Source organism: Dryas octopetala, chromosome 9 (genome assembly GCF_963921425.1).
Source record: "Dryas octopetala chromosome 9, drDryOcto1.1, whole genome shotgun sequence".
Lineage (NCBI taxonomy): Eukaryota > Viridiplantae > Streptophyta > Magnoliopsida > Rosales > Rosaceae > Dryas > Dryas octopetala.
In genome coordinates, this window is record NC_141374.1 from 13,784,764 (window position 1) to 13,803,378 (window position 18,615).

General features: G+C 35.1%; 3 protein-coding genes across 6 annotated transcripts in view; 2 read left to right on the forward strand and 1 right to left on the reverse strand.

Moving 5' to 3' along the window:
* Positions 1-2,286: 2,286 nt before the first annotated feature.
* Positions 2,287-6,531, forward strand: LOC147274416 (S-adenosyl-L-methionine-dependent methyltransferases superfamily protein). Of its 3 annotated transcripts, none has more exons than XM_086256858.1 (6): positions 2,287-2,727; positions 3,592-4,310; positions 4,465-4,675; positions 5,093-5,390; positions 5,498-5,962; positions 6,145-6,531. In XM_086256858.1, the coding sequence occupies exons 2-6, from the start codon at positions 3,600-3,602 to the stop codon at positions 6,368-6,370; spliced, it is 1,911 nt and encodes a 636-aa protein (XP_086112984.1). In that variant the 5' UTR covers positions 2,287-2,727; positions 3,592-3,599; the 3' UTR covers positions 6,371-6,531. The 3 variants fall into 3 exon arrangements, with proteins under 3 accessions (XP_086112984.1, XP_086112986.1, XP_086112987.1); XM_086256860.1 differs by lacking the exon at positions 2,287-2,727 and adding an exon at positions 3,000-3,122; XM_086256861.1 differs by lacking the exon at positions 2,287-2,727 and adding an exon at positions 3,133-3,271.
* Positions 6,532-10,984: 4,453 nt separating this feature from the next.
* On the forward strand, positions 10,985-15,599 carry LOC147274417 (uncharacterized). 2 transcript variants are annotated; one of them, XM_086256022.1, is made up of 10 exons: positions 10,985-11,439; positions 11,691-11,769; positions 11,887-11,984; positions 12,764-12,868; positions 12,969-13,048; positions 13,771-13,861; positions 13,928-14,035; positions 14,119-14,205; positions 14,725-14,793; positions 14,912-15,271. In XM_086256022.1, the coding sequence occupies exons 1-10, from the start codon at positions 11,191-11,193 to the stop codon at positions 14,978-14,980; spliced, it is 1,035 nt and encodes a 344-aa protein (XP_086112148.1). In that variant the 5' UTR covers positions 10,985-11,190; the 3' UTR covers positions 14,981-15,271. The 2 variants fall into 2 exon arrangements, with proteins under 2 accessions (XP_086112148.1, XP_086112147.1); XM_086256021.1 differs by lacking the exon at positions 14,912-15,271 and adding an exon at positions 15,297-15,599 and having other exon boundaries at positions 10,990-11,439.
* A 2,650-nt stretch (positions 15,600-18,249) lies between these two features.
* Positions 18,250-18,615, reverse strand: part of GTL1 (GT-2-like 1) — a 4,224-nt gene continuing 3,858 nt past the window's right edge. The window contains exon 3 of the mRNA XM_086228332.1: positions 18,250-18,387. Coding sequence (XP_086084458.1) covers positions 18,250-18,387 — 138 coding nt within the window. The remainder of the gene's footprint in view (positions 18,388-18,615) is intronic.

Below are 18,615 nucleotides of genomic sequence, written 5' to 3' on the forward strand. Positions count from 1 at the left end.
GACTCAAAAAAATACACGGAAAATTTTTACGAACTCGTTTTGACTAGTACTAATTTATTATGGGGTTAAATTACTAATTTTTCATCCAAGTGTTTTTCAGAAAATTAAAATACTCTAAATTCTTTTGAAATTCATAGGATAATCTTTCGAACTCCAAAAAATACGTGGTTTACACCGTTAGTCTTCTAAACAATAACACTATCTTTCTTATAAACGCTTGTTATCCAAAAGACCTCTTGATCGTAGAGGAAAATAAATTTCTAGAAAAATTCAAAAATTTTCATAAAGTCTTGAAAGAATTCTCTAAATCAGATTTTTGGTAATTTTCAAAATATTTTTGAGAATTCATTCGAGATTTTACGAAAATTTTAGAATTTTTATAGAAAAAATTTATTTTAATTTTCTAAAAATAATTTTGAATTTTTTAAATTTTCTGAAAACTCTCAGAGGGCAAATTAGTAATTTGACCCTATAATAAATTAGAACTAGTCAAGATGAATCTGTATAAATTTTTTGTATATTTTTTTGAGTTAATTAATTTTTAAAGTTTGTAAAAATAAAAAACGAGTAAAGTGATATACAAGAATTAATTTTAAGTAGTAATGTGATACAAAATAAATCTTAAAAGTAGAGTGAGAATTGAAATTACTTTTAAGGACAAACTAGTAAATAAGCCGATCTAAAAACATAGTGCGGACCTGAGAAAAATGTTGTATAATAGTATAATACTCATTATATATATATATATTTTAAAAAAATAATAAATAAAGTCACGAATCAAGGGTAGTTGATAATTATTGAGGAAAAAGCAACAAAAGACGCAGCTGCTTTTTGACTGCATGGCCACAACTTGAATCACTTTGTTCCTCCTTTTATTTTCGTAAGGCGTCATCTTTCCTTCTTACTACCGTGCAACAATGCATGTGCTGATGTGCAAACTCCACTTCTTTGCTTATGGCTCTCCCACTCCATCTACACTCTTCGAATTTCTAGTTTGTTATTGGATGCAACACGCAAGTGCCCCCACCACTTGAGACTGGACACGTGTCTTAATGGCAATGCGAGGGAGCAGACTACTACACCATAATCTTGACTTCGCAGTTCAGTACTACGTATATGAGGTTTTAGAGCAATCTAGTCCTCCTCAAACTGTCCTTATTCAACTTTATGAAAATTTATCATCATTCATCATTACCTTTTCTTTTTAACTTTTTGGGTAAGTAAATGCATACTCATCTCCCAAAAACACTCATAATTCTTGCGTATTTGAATTGGGCTTTGCTAATTATACAAGCCCATAATTCCCCCCCACGTCACCATCAATGGGTCATGGGTGGGCCCAACTCAACCCCTTGCCTTTTCTTCCTACCTTTGATAGATAGATAATGATGTAGCCTAATTTTATGGGGATAGAAGTGGGCCTCACGTCGAATATGTGTAGTGTTTGGCCAACAATACTAATGTTCGTAATTATTTAGTACCACAATTCACAAGTTTAGCATAAAACATAAATGGTTGCCACTCATGATATCACGTGATCTCCCTTTACAATTTAGCTCATGTCTTACCTCCACAAGGCCACAACCACATGTTGTCTCATCCCTTTCACCATGCACGTACATATTTTTGTAGTATGTGAGAGAGAATTAATAGTGTAGGTCCCCAACATTTGGTATTAATACCCTTGCAACTACCCATATCACTCATGACTCAAATGTTTGGTTCTCATGCATAAATACAAAAGCCTAGGTTTTTTTTTTTTTAAGACCCATTTCCTTGAAAAAATAAATAAAGATAAAGATGTCGGGATTCCAATTTAATCAATCTTTCACAGAATAAATGGGAATGTGCCAATGTGGCATGAACTGGTTGGAGTGTTCAGCAAATTAAGGCAAAACCCAGATTGCCTACAGGCTACAGCTGGTGTTTTACACTAAGGGATGTGAAAAGAAATATAAAATAATCCTACAAAAAAAATCATAACAACAGTGTTCCCACTCTGCAGAGAGGACCAGAGGCTTAAACATCAACGACTGTCACTCTGTCAGTGGCTTTTACACATTGGTTGGATTATTATAGGAACCTAAAAAGAGGGGAACACCGAACACTGAACAACATATTAAATATAAATATAGTAATTTAAATTCAAATATCAGAAAAAAAAAAAAAAAAAAAAAAAAAGTGAGTAAGTCGGTGAGACGGTGATGAGCATTTTGAGGCTGGTCAGTCTCTTCTCTTCTGTGAAGGCCGCAAATGTCGCGTAGTAGACAAAATCCTCACACTCAGTATTTTTAGATAAAACAATTTTCTCAAATACTTTTTTAACAAATACCCCATCACAACTACTCCTTCTCTCCCAATCTCTCTCTACACCGCTCTGTTGCTCTCTACCCCATTTCGGCTTTTCCTTTTCAAAATAAAACAAAAGGAAATCTTGTTGTTTGCATACGCCAATCACCACTCACCCAGTTCCTCTAATCGCGGAACCCATTGAGCTTTTGCTCTTTCATATTCCCCATTCGTATTCTAATATTTTGGTTTTCCCCTCTGCATTCCCTTTTAAATTTTTATTGTATTTTAATTCACATATAAAAATAATGAAAACAAATACTACTTAAAAAAATACCCTTCTCTTCTTTCTATCTTCTTGGGGATAATATTCTTCAACTGGGGAAGTCAGAGAGATATAGAGGGTAGAGAGAGTATTGGCTGAGACTTTCATTTCAGGTAAAATGCTCTGCCTTTATTTTTTGTTTTCTCTTGTACTGAGATTTGAGACAAAGTTTCTTTCTTTAAAGAAATACAAGTAGTCTGCATATTACCCATTTGACATTTCCAGCTTCTGCTACGTACATTTATACATACACTTTTCCTGTTGGGTTTCATGAGGATTTGATTGGGCTTCGGCTGTTTCTTTCTGTGGTTTTATGGCAATAAACTTTGAGGGGCAAATAACAAGCAAAGAATAAGAAAAAGAGAAAGAAAGGTTCACACTTCAGTGGATTTCTTTAAAGTTTGAGAGAGAGAGAGAGAGAGAGAGAGAGAGAGTGTGTGTGTGTGTGTGGGGGTAGTTGGGTACCTTATTTTGTTTCTAGCTTCTCAACTTCTGTTGCTGCAAATAGGTACATTTGTGATAATACTTCTTTTTCATTCCATTTCTTGATTTTTTGTTTTCGTTTTTGTTTTTGTTTCATACACCACCATGCTCTAATCTTGCTTAGTGGGATCTCGTAGCTTTGCCTTTCATAGTCGGATCTTGGACTGGCTCTGTGTAATTTGCCTTTTCTTTTCTTGTTTCCTTCCTGTTTTCAGATAAAATATAAATGTTCATTGAGATAGGGTGAGGTGGGGTTTATGATTTGTGAATAAAGATTGAATCTTTCACATATTTGATTGATAGTTGGAGTGTGATCTTAATGTTTGGAATAAACACAATGTTTTTATTGATGTGGGTTGGGGTGAGATGATGCAATGATTATACTAGGGGTTTATGATTTGTGAATGAAGCCTGAATTCTTGAAATTTTGATTAATGGGTAGAGTGTGATCACCAAAGCATCTTGATGTTTTCTCTGAATTGAAACTTTTGCAGAGACTAAAATGGCGAGGGATTACAGTGGTGGATCACCAAAGCATCACCAGCTAGAATCCAAGAGGAAGCGCCTTACTTGGATCTTTGGGGTCAGTGCCCTCTGCATATTATGCTACTTCTTAGGAGCTTGGCAAACCCCTTCAGCCCCCATCAAAAGTTCTGAGCTCTACAATAGGGTTGGTTGCGATGAAGCGTCTGTTCCAATTCAAAAAGGGAGCAACACTTCCTCCTCCTCCTTATCATCATTGGCAGCATCATCCCATCACCTGGACTTTGAAAGCCATCACCAGGTGAAAATCAACAAATCCGAAGCAGTCCAAAAGTTTCCGCCTTGTGACATGGCGTACAGCGAATACACTCCCTGCCAAGATCCACCGAGGGGGAGGAAATTTGACAGAGAGATGTTGAAATACAGAGAGCGGCATTGCCCCACCAAAGAAGAACTCCTTCTTTGCCTGATACCTCCTCCGCCGAAGTATAAGACCCCTTTCAAGTGGCCTCAGAGCCGAGACTATGCGTGGTATGACAACATTCCACATAGAGAACTTAGCATTGAGAAAGCTGTGCAGAATTGGATTCAAGTCGAGGGTGACAGGTTTCGATTCCCCGGAGGAGGCACCATGTTTCCAAGGGGAGCTGATGCATATATAGATGATATCAACGCACTCATTCCTCTTACTAAGGGCAACATCAGGACTGCAGTTGACACAGGCTGTGGTGTAAGTAACATATTTTGTATAATAGCATCAATTCTTATGCACACCGATGAAGGCTTCAATTGAAATTCAAACTTAAATTTGATTCGATACACATGTGATGTAAATGAGCTAATACATTTTCCTCTTTTCCTTATCTTGGCTCTGGGTGGTTAAGGTAGCAAGTTGGGGTGCTTACCTGTTGAAGAGGGATATCGTGACAATGTCTTTCGCGCCGAGAGATTCGCATGCAGCGCAGGTCCAGTTTGCATTGGAGAGGGGAGTTCCTGCTATGATTGGTGTCTTTGGTTCAAAGAGGCTTCCCTACCCGGCGAGGGCTTTTGATATGGCTCACTGTTCCCGCTGCTTGATACCTTGGCAGAATTATGGTAAGGTGTCCATATATCTCTTGTTAGTTTGTTTCTAACATGTTTGATGACATGCTTGAGACCTAAAATTTTTGGACTGACTAGTTCAATATGGTATTAGAGTTACCAAATGTAGGTCATCCTCAACAAAGATTACTCATAAATTCTCAGTCACTCAAAAGAGGGATCCATGGAAGGGGGAGTTTGAGCACTAGTTGCACATTAGTTGGGCTAAGTGCTAACTAATATATGTATATATGTAGTTATTGAACCTCTTCACCTAACAGCTTTAAGCCTTCAAGTTTTGGGTTTGATAGTTCAGTATGGAGAAACTAATAAGGACCCTTTAGCTTAAAGTTGTGAAAAAGCAAAAGTCATCATTAAATTCATTTAATGTGGTTCTGAATACATCTTGATTTTCCTTTGGACTTTGAGCAGAGGGTCTGTATCTAATTGAAGTGGACAGAGTTCTAAGGCCCGGTGGTTATTGGATTCTTTCTGGCCCCCCTATTAACTGGAAAAAACACTGGAGGGGATGGGAGAGAACCCAAGATGACCTGAAAAAAGAGCAAGATGCTATTGAGGCAGTTGCCAAGCGCTTGTGCTGGAAGAAAGTGATTGAAAAGAATGATCTTGCAATCTGGCAAAAGCCCATCAATCACATTGAATGCGTTAAAAGCAGGAGGGTATTCAAAACACCACATATATGCAAAGCAGAAAATCCAGATGCTGCTTGGTACTCCCTGAGCTTCATTCATGGTATCATTTTCATTGATTTGGTACTCAAAAGTCAAAGTACTAACTCTGTTCATTGTGGCCCTTTTTTTGTTTTGTGCTTCAAAGGGAGAGAAATATGGAAACTTGCATCACTCCTCTTCCAGAGACAGAGGAACCAAATGAAGTTGCTGGTGGGGCATTGGAGAAGTGGCCTGAGCGTGCATTCGCCGTCCCTCCTAGAATTAGCAGTGGCTCAATACCAGGCATCACTGCTGAGAAATTCAGAGAGGACAATGAACTGTGGAATGAGAGGGTGGCACATTACAAGAAGATTATACCCATAAGCCAAGGGCGGTATCGGAATGTGATGGACATGAATGCTTACCTTGGTGGATTTGCAGCAGCATTGTCAAAATTTCCAGTGTGGGTTATGAATACAGTCCCTGCCAATTCAGACCAGGACACTCTTGGTCTGATCTACGAACGGGGATTCATCGGTACGTATCAGGACTGGTGTGAGGCATTCTCAACCTACCCCAGAACATATGATCTCATCCATGCCAGTGGTGTCTTCAGTATATACCAGGACAGGTAAAACTTGTCCCATGATAACTAAGCTTTGGTTTGTATCATACCTTGATTTTGAGGACAGGTAAAACTTGTCCCATGATAACTAAGCTTTGGTTTGTATCATACCTTGATTTTGAGGACAGGTAAAACTTGTCCCATGATTTTGAGGCCTAATTTTAATGTGCTGCTGTGTATGTTTGAAGGTGTGACATCACATACATTCTGCTGGAGATGGACAGAATTCTGAGGCCAGAAGGAACTGTTGTATTTAGGGATACTGTAGAGCTCCTTGTGAAGATAAAGAGCATTACAGACGGCATGAGGTGGAAGAGCCAAATTATGGACCATGAAAGTGGGCCATTTAATCCAGAGAAAATTCTTGTTGCTGTCAAAACTTACTGGACTGGTGAACCAAAAAAACAAAGCTAGTAGCGTTGTAGTGTATTTTTTTTGTTTTTTTTCATTTTGCTTGCAACCCTCTTTTTCTTTTTCTTTTTTCTTCATTCTCTTGGGCCATTATTATGTTATGCTCTGGGATTTTGTAAAAGAATATTTCTGCCTCTAATTGGGAAAAGGGATAATTTTGCTCAGTGATTCTCAATTCTACAACTTGGGCCATTTTTGAGACATCATGCAACTTTTGCATCCAGACGTTATGCATTGTTACAATACTGGCATCAAGATTTCGGCCATAAAGCTAGATTACTTTAAAAAAAAAACTAAAAAAATATATAAAATGTATTTGAAATGAATTTAGAATAAATAGATACAATATGACAGTTTGAAACGTTTAGATACAATGAATTATTTGAAATCTATGTGTCTTTTTCTTTTCTTCTCATACAAATGTAAATATCTATCTATATTATTGTTAAGGAAAAATAAGATAAAGAGCAATATATACCCTTACCATTTTAAAACCGATTTCGAAACAATTTTAATGAATTGAGATAAGTAGATAACTATGATAAAAGACATTTAAAAATGGAGGAGATTTTCGCACTCCACTTTTCTTCGCTTACACTCCTTTCTCTATTGTAATATTTTTTATTACTTATATTACCAAATTTACCCTTTACATATTTTGACTCGAAATGTTTGAACTCATGTGTCCTATGTACACGTATTCCTCTTTGTATTATAAAATGTGGTATGCATTTTAAAAGTGGTGCATCATTCTTAGTTCTTCGCATTCCAAATTACCAGATTTCTTTGTTCTACAACATTTTGTTCCAGTAATGCTAGACATCTAATAATTTTATAGCACAATTTTATACCACTTTATGTGGCAATTTACATAATATTTATACATTAGATACTAATAAATAAAAAGAAAAATCATGTCCAGTAAAGTGATGACACATAAATATTATAAAAATATGATAAATATAGCATTATTGATTTTGTTCTAACTCTCTAAACTTAGAAGAGAAAAGAGTGGATCTTGGATCTTATAATAAGCATGGAAAGAAATATTGGATCATGAATTGACGTTTGTTTATGAAATTATATCGTCAAATGGATCATGAAATTATTTCCTGTACGTTGTGAGAGTGAGATCAATATCTTAAACCAGTACAAGTTGATCTGCAAAGGAATGCAATGAGAGATTTGAGTGTGCTAGAACATCCTACATGAATGACAAAGATGTTGATCATGATTACTCTACCAACAGCTTCGAAAATTGTGATAGGAAGAATGATTTGTTCAAGTCGTACTGTGGTGGTCCACATAATGAAGCCTCAACTCGATCTAATTTCTTTGGGCATCATATTCAACTGGTAGTGTTATTTCATAGCAACCTCGAGGTTATAAATTGAAAAATGGAAAACAATATCTCTGCATGATAGGATAAGACAGTACATCTAACCCTCTTCATCTTTAAAAGATGAGAGCCTTTAGTAGAATACGACAATCAAATATTCAGAGTTAAAATATATAAAAGGTAGATTTAGTAATACATATAATAAAGAGAGAAAAATATTTAAAAAAAAAAAGTGTAAGCAGAGAAAAATGAAATTCTAAACATTAGATTTTTTTTCTCATTCAATCAAGCAAATACAAAATTACAAATATGTTCAAACAAAATGAGGCTAACTAAAATATACCTAATATTGAAATCCATCTTTTTAAATAGACCCTAAGGCACTCCTGGAAACACTTTCTAGTTCCTTATACTAGAGGTCTGATTTATAATCATAAATGATCATTAATAAATATTTCAAATTCAATAGATACTATTCTATATTTAAATATCCTTTTAGATTTGTGAAACAAGTAAAGGAGCACTGACCATGCAAATAAATGGAGTTTTGATTCATTTGATGTAGACTGCACATGGACTCAATCACTTGATTAAATAATCACCTATGCAGACAATGTTCGATCTTTGAATGGTGGGTGTGTTGGTGATGGGTGCATAACTGCATATAGTGCATGGGATGGTCTCATACGCATGATCTTCAAATTGTACATTCATTTTTTTTCTTTTCTAAAACAAATTTTAATTTGCATCATTTATATAACGCAAAGAAGTAATCATTATTTTAAAGCAGGCATGCGAGCCTATGATCTACTTCTTTGACTTATTACATAATGATTCATGCACATGATGTATGATTGCTAACGATTTTTTCTTCCTTACAAATGAGGCTGGTATAAAGAGGAAAAAATTCTTGTCATGAGTGCCAAGTAATTGTTTTAATGCTAGAGCTTTATATCTGATCGTGAATTTTACTATAAAGGGTGAAGAATGTATTTACTTTTCAGTTATGAAAATATAAATATTTTTTTCTTATTTTTAAAGGGGATGAGAATTGAATTTTAGTGTAAAATCAACAATTTCACAGTCTTTCTAACTAAACTACTTAACAATTATTAATTATGAAAATATATAACTTAACAATTATTAACTATGAAAATATTTAACTTAGGAGACATTCATTCATTCCATATTTATCGAGTGTTTACTTGTGAAATCTGAAATGATTAGTGCATCAGTACTGGGGATTACGTTGTCATAATTCTAGATGTGTCTTATCAAATAATCAATTAATGAAAAGTGATGCTAATATTTGTTCAGATTTGACTTTGGGTCCTTGTATTATTAACTGTTTATAACTATTATGGCAAGTAGGTAGAGTAGGGCAAGTTGGGCAGGAGATTAGGCATATGTGAGTAATAGCATTAGTGGCCCCATTGATTGTGTTCTCCTTCCCGAACCCGAATGCCCGGTCTTGACCCGAATCCAGGTTTTATTAGTACTGGGTTATGGTCCTGGAATTGTTGGTAGCTAGGAGCCATCAGTCAAGCCCCAAACAAGGATAAGAGTCAAATTGCATAGGACTGATAAGAGGACGGTGGAGGCCCAGATTGTGGAAGGGCTTGGTGAACCTGGACCTGATTTTGTTTGTCCTATTGGAACCTCACCACCACAGGAAGTGACTGAGACAGTGACACTTCACACTGACTAAAATTTCCAGCAAGGCAGGTCTAACTAAGAAGAGTATATATATTTATTAGGGGATTTTGCCAAAATAGTCTATTTATTATTCACTTTGTATTGGCTTGGTTCACAAATTTATTTTTTTTTTGCAATTTTGATCCACAAACTATCTCACCTTTGCCCGTATAGTCTATTTCGTCAAAATGTATAAACAAATATTAAATAGAGGGAAAAATGGTGATTTCATGTCTTAATTTGATCCTATATTTTTTAGTTTTTTTTTTCTCAACTTCAACCCGACTTTTAACCTATCAAATCTCCACTAAATTTAAAAATCTTATAATTGTTTTGAAGTTATGCATCTCCTATTTACAACCATATAAAAACCATTCAAAATAGAGCTATAAAACTCTAGATAATTGACCCCAAAATAAGATACACGAACTGTCAAAATTTCTAAAAAATTTTGAATTTTTCTTGGATTTTGATTTTGGTGATAATTTCTATTGTTTTGAGGTTAAGTGGATGGTTAGGGATGTTTATAGGATCACAAACACCATAGAAATTGAAGAAGAATTCGGATGGGGTATCCTTAGCAAATTTTGGAGTTTGTGTTCTTGATTGTAAATTTGATTTCTAGGTCTGTTTGAGGTTGGGTGATGAATTTAGAGGTTTTAAACATGTTTTTAGAAGCTTAAGAAATTGATTTGAAGTATTAGAATCGAAGGAAAAGTGGTAGGAACACTGAAGCAAAAATCTGATATTTTTTTGAAAATTTTGATAGTTTTGTGTGCTCTACTTTAGGGCCAATTAACAAGAGAGAAATCTATGGTCTAGTGATAATACAGTGAGTATGAAATAGACTGTAAACTAAATTTGATGTACAAAATTCAAATTTGACGAATCGTTAGATTTTTGAGTAAGTAGCCCCGTTCTCCTAAAAGATAAATTTTGAGGATCGATGAGCAACTATTGTAGTCAATGGTTGGATCCAATACAATGCATCGATGAGTTACTATTTAATTCAACAATTAAGTGTAATAAGTGCTCACAATTATTTAAAATTTGTCCCTAAAGAGAAAAATACTAAACCTTATACGATGAGAGTGAGAAAAATCGTACTAATGAGAGTGAAATGATTTTTTTCATGGTCTAATTAAAATAGAAGAAATTTTGAAAACTAGCTATATTTTGTTTTTATTGAAAATTTCTAGCCATCTTTTTTAGATTTTTAGAAATTTAACTCTTAAATAGTGTTCAAGTTCTTATGAAGTAATGCTCAAACTTTTCTCGAGCACTGCTCAATGAGAGTTCGAGGAGCGCTTGAGAACTACTCGAGAGTTGTATTTCTAAAACTCTAACAATAAATGACTAAATGTCCATCCCAAATTTTGACTTATTTTCAAAATTCCCTTAAAAAGTTAAAATAGATGCGAATGAAATTAAGAATAAACATAATATGCTTATAGAAAATTAATAAAAACTATATGAAAATATAAAAATAAGATAGATGCCTCAGCTTTGGGACCTTTTAGATTCAATCAGACAATCACCTGGGCTACTAGTTTGTTGGGTAGCAGTGTGTGTGTGCGCGCGTGTGCGTGTGAGTTTGTGAGGGTTATGTTCCCGAAACCAAAAACGAATGCATCACATATAACATTTTCATTTCGAGTGGACCGTGGATGACGCTGGAGTTCTCCGACTCTCTGAGATTGAAACCAATCAAATCAAACAACACCAACAAGCACCGAGCGTTCAGAGAATCAATCAATCAAACAATCGATTGAAACAAAGGTAGAAGAAGATGGGAGATGCGAAGAGGAACTCTTCTTCTTCTTCCAACAGTAGTGGTGGTGAGGACATACAAGTGGAAGTGGGCAAAGCGGTGGAGGGTGTGAAGCAGCTGCAGGATTCAGCTGCGTCCTTCGTCTCCCGGGCCTCCGCCGACGAACTGGGTCTCCGGCAACGAGCCCAATCTCTCGATTCCTCCATTCGCCGCCTCCGGACCCAACTGCTCTCCAACAAGGCCTTGGATCCCAAGTTAGCTGAAAAGGCAAGCTCTTTGTCCCCTTTTCCCCTTTCTCTTTGCTGCTGCTGCTCTTGCATGTCCCTGCATGCAATACCCAGAAACTGAAATTGCTCAAGCCTCATTTAGTTTCTTTCTCGGATCCGTTCGTACCCCATTTTGTGTTTTTGTGTTTTCTGGGATTCTAAATAAGCATGAAGTTGGAATTGGAATTGGAATTGGGATTGGGATTGGGATTGAATTTGATTGGTGTTTTTTTGTGAATATGTTAATGGCAGCTGGAAGAAGATTTGCAGAGGGCGACATGTGTGTTGGTGGATGGGGACGCCGCTTCGTTTCTTCCTGGAAAAACTCAGGGTACCCTTTTCATTAATCATCTCATTACTCATTAGTTTCAAGATTTTTTCTTTAATTTTGTGTTAATTAATTGGATTGGGCTTGTTGGGTTTTGTTAAATGGTTAACATTAATGCAGGAGGGAGGTTTCTGAGGATGTTTCTTGGTCCTATCAACGTGCGTTCCAATAGCAAAGACATCCAGCTTAAGGTTAAAGAAGAATACAACGCTTACAGAGTACGTGATATGCCCTCTTAAATTGCTTTATGCTTTGCCCCAGTCAGTTTTGATTTTAGCTTTTGTTCAAAGCTTGCACTAGAAGTTATGGAAATTGAAGGAATATATTCATCTCACATCGGAATAATATGTTAAGTGCAAAATCAGTGCTTAGAATTCATGCCTACAATTACAAGTAATTACAATGATGAAGGCTAAAAAGCTACTCTCCCTTTTCATGAAAGCCAGAGGTTCAAACTTTCTCGCTGCACATACATAAACAATGTTACAATCTCTATGATTTGAGGGATTTATTTTTTCCTCCTTTGAATTTCTTTTAATTCGTCTTATTACATTGTTATCCTGGATGATAGCAGGTATAATGTTCTAATACAAATTGAAGGCCCTTGAGTTTGAATTGAATTCTAACTTTTCTAGTTGAGTAGATTCTTCCATTAGCGATAAAATAAGTGTGCTTGTAAATTTTCATCTTTCGTGTTAGTGAGTCATGCTAATCTTTGGATAGAGGCATGCCAGCTCAACATATCCCCAATGGAAAGTATATCTCATAAATGCTTTTTTTCCTTCTTCTTTTTTTAATCCTTGTTTATATTGGTTAAATTCTAATCCCTTCAAGTAAAATTCACCCACATAGTATGCTACCCCTCATGCTACTTGGTTGCTCTTTAATCTTTATCTTCTATAGTTACCTTCTCCAACTTGTGACCTTGTGTTACTACAAAGAAGGTCAAGCGAAATGCTTGAGAAGTTTCACTTACAATAATATTACTTTGGAGCAGGATAGGACTGCCCTGCTATTCCTTCTTTTCCCAGCAACATTACTTATTCTGAGATCTTGGATTTGGGATGGATGCTTGCCAGCACTTCCAGTTCAGGCTTACCAGGTACATGCAAATCACTTGATCTGATTTGAAGAATGATCTGAAATTTCTATCTAAATGCTTGTTTTCGTTATTGATTCAACTTTGAGTTTATACTTATTAGGCATGGCTGTTGTTCCTCTACACTGGCTTGGCATTGCGAGAAAACATATTGAGAGTAAACGGAAGTGATATTCGTCCATGGTAAATGCATACTATCTGTCCTGACATTTTCTTTTTCTTTTTCTTGGCTGTTATTCCTCTACACTGGTTTACAAGATAAAAGAACCAAGATTGAGTGACCTGCCATAATTTCTTTTCAATAATGAAGCTGAAATTAATTCAAGCTCTGTGTGTGTGTGTGCGTGTGCGTGTTTTTTTTTTTTTTGTGTATATATATATTGGTCCCAAATTATATTGGTTCAACTAGCACTTGTAATGAAGCACACACAGACTTTGGGAAACTTTCTGAAGGCCTGTTTTAGGATCCATAAATGGCAAGTAATTTCCTTAGTACATTTCTTATAATATCTGTTTTCCCTAGTCCCAAGTATTGTAAAATTCACCTTTTTGTGAGGTATCAATTATTGAGGTGGGAAGAAATTTTTATCCAAAAGAGCTACTCTTTACCACCTTTGGTGTTGGGATTAAGGTGGGCATAAATAGAAGTTAACTTAATTTGTGATTGTGATTCATAGTCAACCTTATGTCTTGGCACTACAATTGATTACCAAATAGAGAATTTAATACCTTTTGTGGGATGCATGGATTGTCTGCTTATTCTTCTCTTGAAGCTTAATTCACAACAATATGATATATTGTCAAAATGGTCATGCATGGCTATTTACTTTAGTTGGTTAATTGGTAATGTGACCGAACATACAAATTACAAACTCTTTCAGAAAGATACTGATATGCTTTTTCAGGTGGATATACCATCACTATTGCGCTATGGTTATGGCCCTTGTTAGTCTAACATGGGAGATTAAAGGACAACCAAATTGTGCCCAGAAGCAGGTAACTTTTGTTTTATTGTATGCTAACAGATTTGGAATCGTTAAAGATCAGTGAGATCTTGTGCAGAGAGGGGTACAACTTTTCCTACAATGGGCTATGATGCAAGGAATTGCTATGCTTTTACAAAATAGATATCAACGCCAGAGACTCTATACTCGAATTGCATTGGGAAAGGTGCCATTCTAAAGATTAATTGTTTGCTTAAAAAATATAGGCCTGCTTTTGTCATTGTTTATATATTTGTTTTTTATTTTCAGGCCAAGAGAATGGATGTCGTCTGGGGAGAAACAGCTGGTGTAGATGGTCAATTGTGGCTTCTATGTCCAATACTTTTTATATTGCAGGTGATTAAACAACATGTTGATATCTCTCCTTTAAGATTGATAGATATGATTTAACTGACACTAAACGTAACCTAATTTACTGATGATTTGTCTGCATTAACTTATGTATCATGCATCTTATGAGTTTTACATGACATGCAGCAGAATGAATTAGTCGAGCAAATTCATAGGAGATAGAAATTCATGTCAATAGTTAAGTTGAAATATAAATTGATATGATGACCTATGCATGGCTTCATGAAAGGTTGGGGTTGGACTGCTACAATTCAGGTCAACTGAAGTGGGCTGACCAGATTTTTTATGGGTAGAAAACAGGCTGACCATATTTTGCAAGTGCGTGATTGAGTATGTGTGTCTGGGTGGGTGGGAAATGGTGATGCTTTCTTGCATTGTAATGCAGACTAAGCTAGGTCTACCCCAGATTTTTATTTAAATCGAACTTTTTTTTCGAAAAAAGGTTAGCCCAGTGACTTGATTGCAATGATAGTTGAATATTTGTTTGTGTTTGCATTGTTTTAGGGTTTTGAGGCATATGTCGGACTACTGTTGCTTAAGACTGCTTTGGTTGGGGTTGCTTCTGAATGGCAGGTAATTTTGTACTCGAACTTCTCTGATTTATGTGAACAAGGATAAAATTGAAAGAGTAAACTAATACCAACCTGACCGGGGGTTAGTGAATATTCAGAGATCTCCATTTTGTTTTCAGAAATTACACAGAGCTCACCTCTTCAATCTACTTTTGAAGACTTTCTGCCAACTGTCCTTTTCTACCTGATGTCTAAATTTCATTTCTGAGTTTCAAAAGATTATCATTTGCTCCTATATTGTATTACCTTCAAAATCTAACCGAACCGAACCAAATTAAATTTGTACTTGTAATCCAAAATATATTTTATTAGAAACATTCTTGGAATTAAGAAGCCAAATGGGATGTACAACATAAAGGTTCTCCTTAAATTCACTATAAGAGGGGAGCTCTCTGTAATTTCCAAAAACAGGAGGGTAACATTATATTTTCACTAAATCTTGAGAGAACTTGGTGTAATTCATATCTGTCAGTGCATATGTAATGGAAAAAATATTTTTGGCAGGTAAGTTTTTGCGGCATACTGTTAGTTTTAATGGCAGTTGGGAACTTTGTAAATACGGTACAGACGCTCATGGTGAAGTCAAGGTTTAAGGCAAAGATGAAAAGAAGTAAGAGCAAGCAGGATTTGTAGTGGGGCAGGGCATCCCTAATTATTAGGATTAATCTCCCTGGAGCTTCCTAGCAACTCAGTTTTGTAATGTTTTCTCTGGATCTCAATTCTCAAAAAGATGTTTTGACACTGAGGCAGTGGAAAATTGCTTTCCATTTTGAGTTTGATATGAATGTAGAATTGGTCTTTTTCTCATTTTATGAGTCTGGCCCTTGATTACTTTTAAAGAAAACATAAACTTTGATGCAGGTTTGTTGATGAGGTATTATTCTGTGTCCCGTTTGCTAAGGTTGTGTGGGATTAAACATGCATTAGGGTTGATTGACAGTTGTTCATAACACATTTAAAGAACGAATTACGGATGATAGTCGGTCACACATGTTTGGACATAAAGGGTGGTACTGAATAATAGTAAAATGGACTGCAGACATATACCTGAAATCCACATGATTTGGGAGTTGTCATTCTATATCCTATGTTCAAGGACCATAGGGAAAAAACAAGGGGCGAAGTGAATGGAAAAAGAAAAAGAAAAAGAAAAATCAAAAAAAGATTACAATTCATTTTTAGTGACGGTGGTGAGTTTGCTGAAAGAAGAAAGTGAAGTGATACTAATACTATAACCTATATGCTTTGGTTTTCAGCCACGTACTAAAACAACTTGACAGTAGACAGCACACGTGATATTTAAAAGGAAGGAATCTCATCGTATTCGCACAGCCTTTCATAGGGTGTACATCTCGATTGAAACTTATATAAACAAATTTCAAAAGTTTTATATTAATTAACGTACCATTTGATCACAATAAATATTAATTAATTACATTCATGTGTTAGTATTACCTGGCTTTCAAGTTTCAGCTAATACAGTGTTGGGTCATTTTAATTTTTCTTTTATCATTCATGTGTATATTTATAAATAATTTGAATTGCAATTATGTAAAAGTAAAAGTGCGAGTGAGGTAAAGGGAAATTTAAAAAAAAAAATAGTGGTAAAGAAAGAATATATAGATATAGGAAAAAGAAAAGAGTACAGGCTGGGGACTTTCATTAATTATGTGTAAATACCTTCACCAACACCAACCAAGCCACTCTTGCCCCATGTGCTGTATTTATTTAGTGAACTTCTTTATTTGTATTATATAGTTTCGAACTCATTATTACACAGCACTTAAAAGTGAAATATATGGCAATATGCATAGCAGTAGTACATGATGGAATTCGGAGGCTTATAAAGACATGGAATAATCAAGATTAGAATGAGTGTGGAATAAAGAAGAAAAATATGTTTGCATGTGGGATATATATAAATAAAAAAGAAAATACTACAAGTACAACATGATCGAACATGTATTGGTTGGGCAAGGTACCAAATTTTGTTTAGTCATACTCATTTGATTGGTACTACACCGGTGTCACTTTAAATTTTTAGTCGAACAATAATTAGTTGCTAGGGACAGTACTAAAGATCGAACCAAAATTTGACATGCATCAACCACCATGTAATTTTCTTTTATTTATGATGTTGAGTTCCAGCTTTGAGAGTGTGATCAAACTTTAATTTCCACTAGAGAGAGAGACATGATCATCACTAAATTAATGTTGACTAGTACATGCATGTTGATGGGTGGTTTCCTAACCACCAAGGTTTGATTAATCCAGTTTAGCTCTCCCAAAATTTGAACTAAAATATTAAGAAATAAAAAAACTAGCTAGCTAGTACAGATTAATAGTTAATATCTATACTTTGTAAAATGCAATTAAAAAAATTAATAAATTCAATGATTCATGAGATTTTATGCATTTTGAATATTTAGGATTACTGAGATGGAATTTGTTTAACAAATTAAAGAAGAGAAAGATGATTAAAATGGTCTCAAAGTCTGAACAAATGGTGAAAACTGTAGAAAGGTTAAACTTGATTTTATTATGTGAGAAGAGTACATATATATACAAGACTAACATTAACCACAACGACAAAAAACTAAAGTCCTAAACTATGAGGGTTTCCTAACAAAAACATGTGGCTTGAAAACTTAATTTTGAGACTTAGAAAGTCGCTGGAGTGCTTGAGATAACAAGAAGCAAACCAAAGATTAATATATCTTAAACGCAATCCCTTTCTAAATTAATAACAGGGTAAGTAATAGTATAAGATAAAAAGGTCAACCCTTGAGAATTTAATATATACAGATGATGACGTGGCGCGCAGCCAAATGGCCAACACCAGCACCACCACACCATGCCACCATGTTCGCCCCCCCCCCCCCCCCCCCTCCATTTCTTAAAAGTCTGATAGTAATGTGAAAACCTCACATTAGCTGGCATCACTAGCTATGCCCATTTGTCTGACTACTATTCATCAATTATCGTTTAGTTTTTGTTTTCATGTACAAACAAATTTAACCGACAGAAATAATTAAAACGTTAATCCATCAAAATTTAAGGGTGTAACTGCATTTGTAAACCATAAGTGTTTTTGTGTGCATAGTGAAATTTTCTGTTTATAAAACATTACAAACATAGAAAAATGATATAAAGGGTTATTAATTGCACAATTTGAATAGTGAAGATGAATTCTAGAGAGCTCAGTTTGTTCATTGCATTCAAACCAAGCAAGTTACAAAGAACTCAAAGCTTAATTATAACAAGAAACAAAATGAAAAAAAAAAAAAAGTAAAAAGAATACTGAATTCATCTGCTTCTGCTTCTGCTTCTGATGAAACTGTCCACTTCTCTTTTCTTTCCATGCAGGCTTGTTTTGTTTTTCTTCTGTATGATCTCAATAACGACAATTATGATATGAAGATAGTACTGTTTGCTAGCTACTTTCAGAGCAAGCTTATTATTCCCCTCTCTGTCTTAATCCAGTCCCTTCCCGTTTTTTCCTTGAAACGGTTTCTTTATTCGCCAATAAATCAATAAATTGGAAAAACTGATGATACAAGTAGTACAGTGACATGATGTAACGATGATGATGATACTGCCAATCCAAGATATTAATTCATCTTAGAAAAGCTATACATTCTACCCAACAAGAAGTAGAAGAAGAAGAAGAAGAAGAAGATGGCGACCAAGCTAGAGAACAACAAAAATCAGAAGAAGATGATGGTGATGATGATGATCAAAGGAGAGATCGAATTAATGAAAAATATTTAAGAAAAACAAAAAAAAAAAAATTGGAATGAGATCGAACTAGTGTTATGAGGAT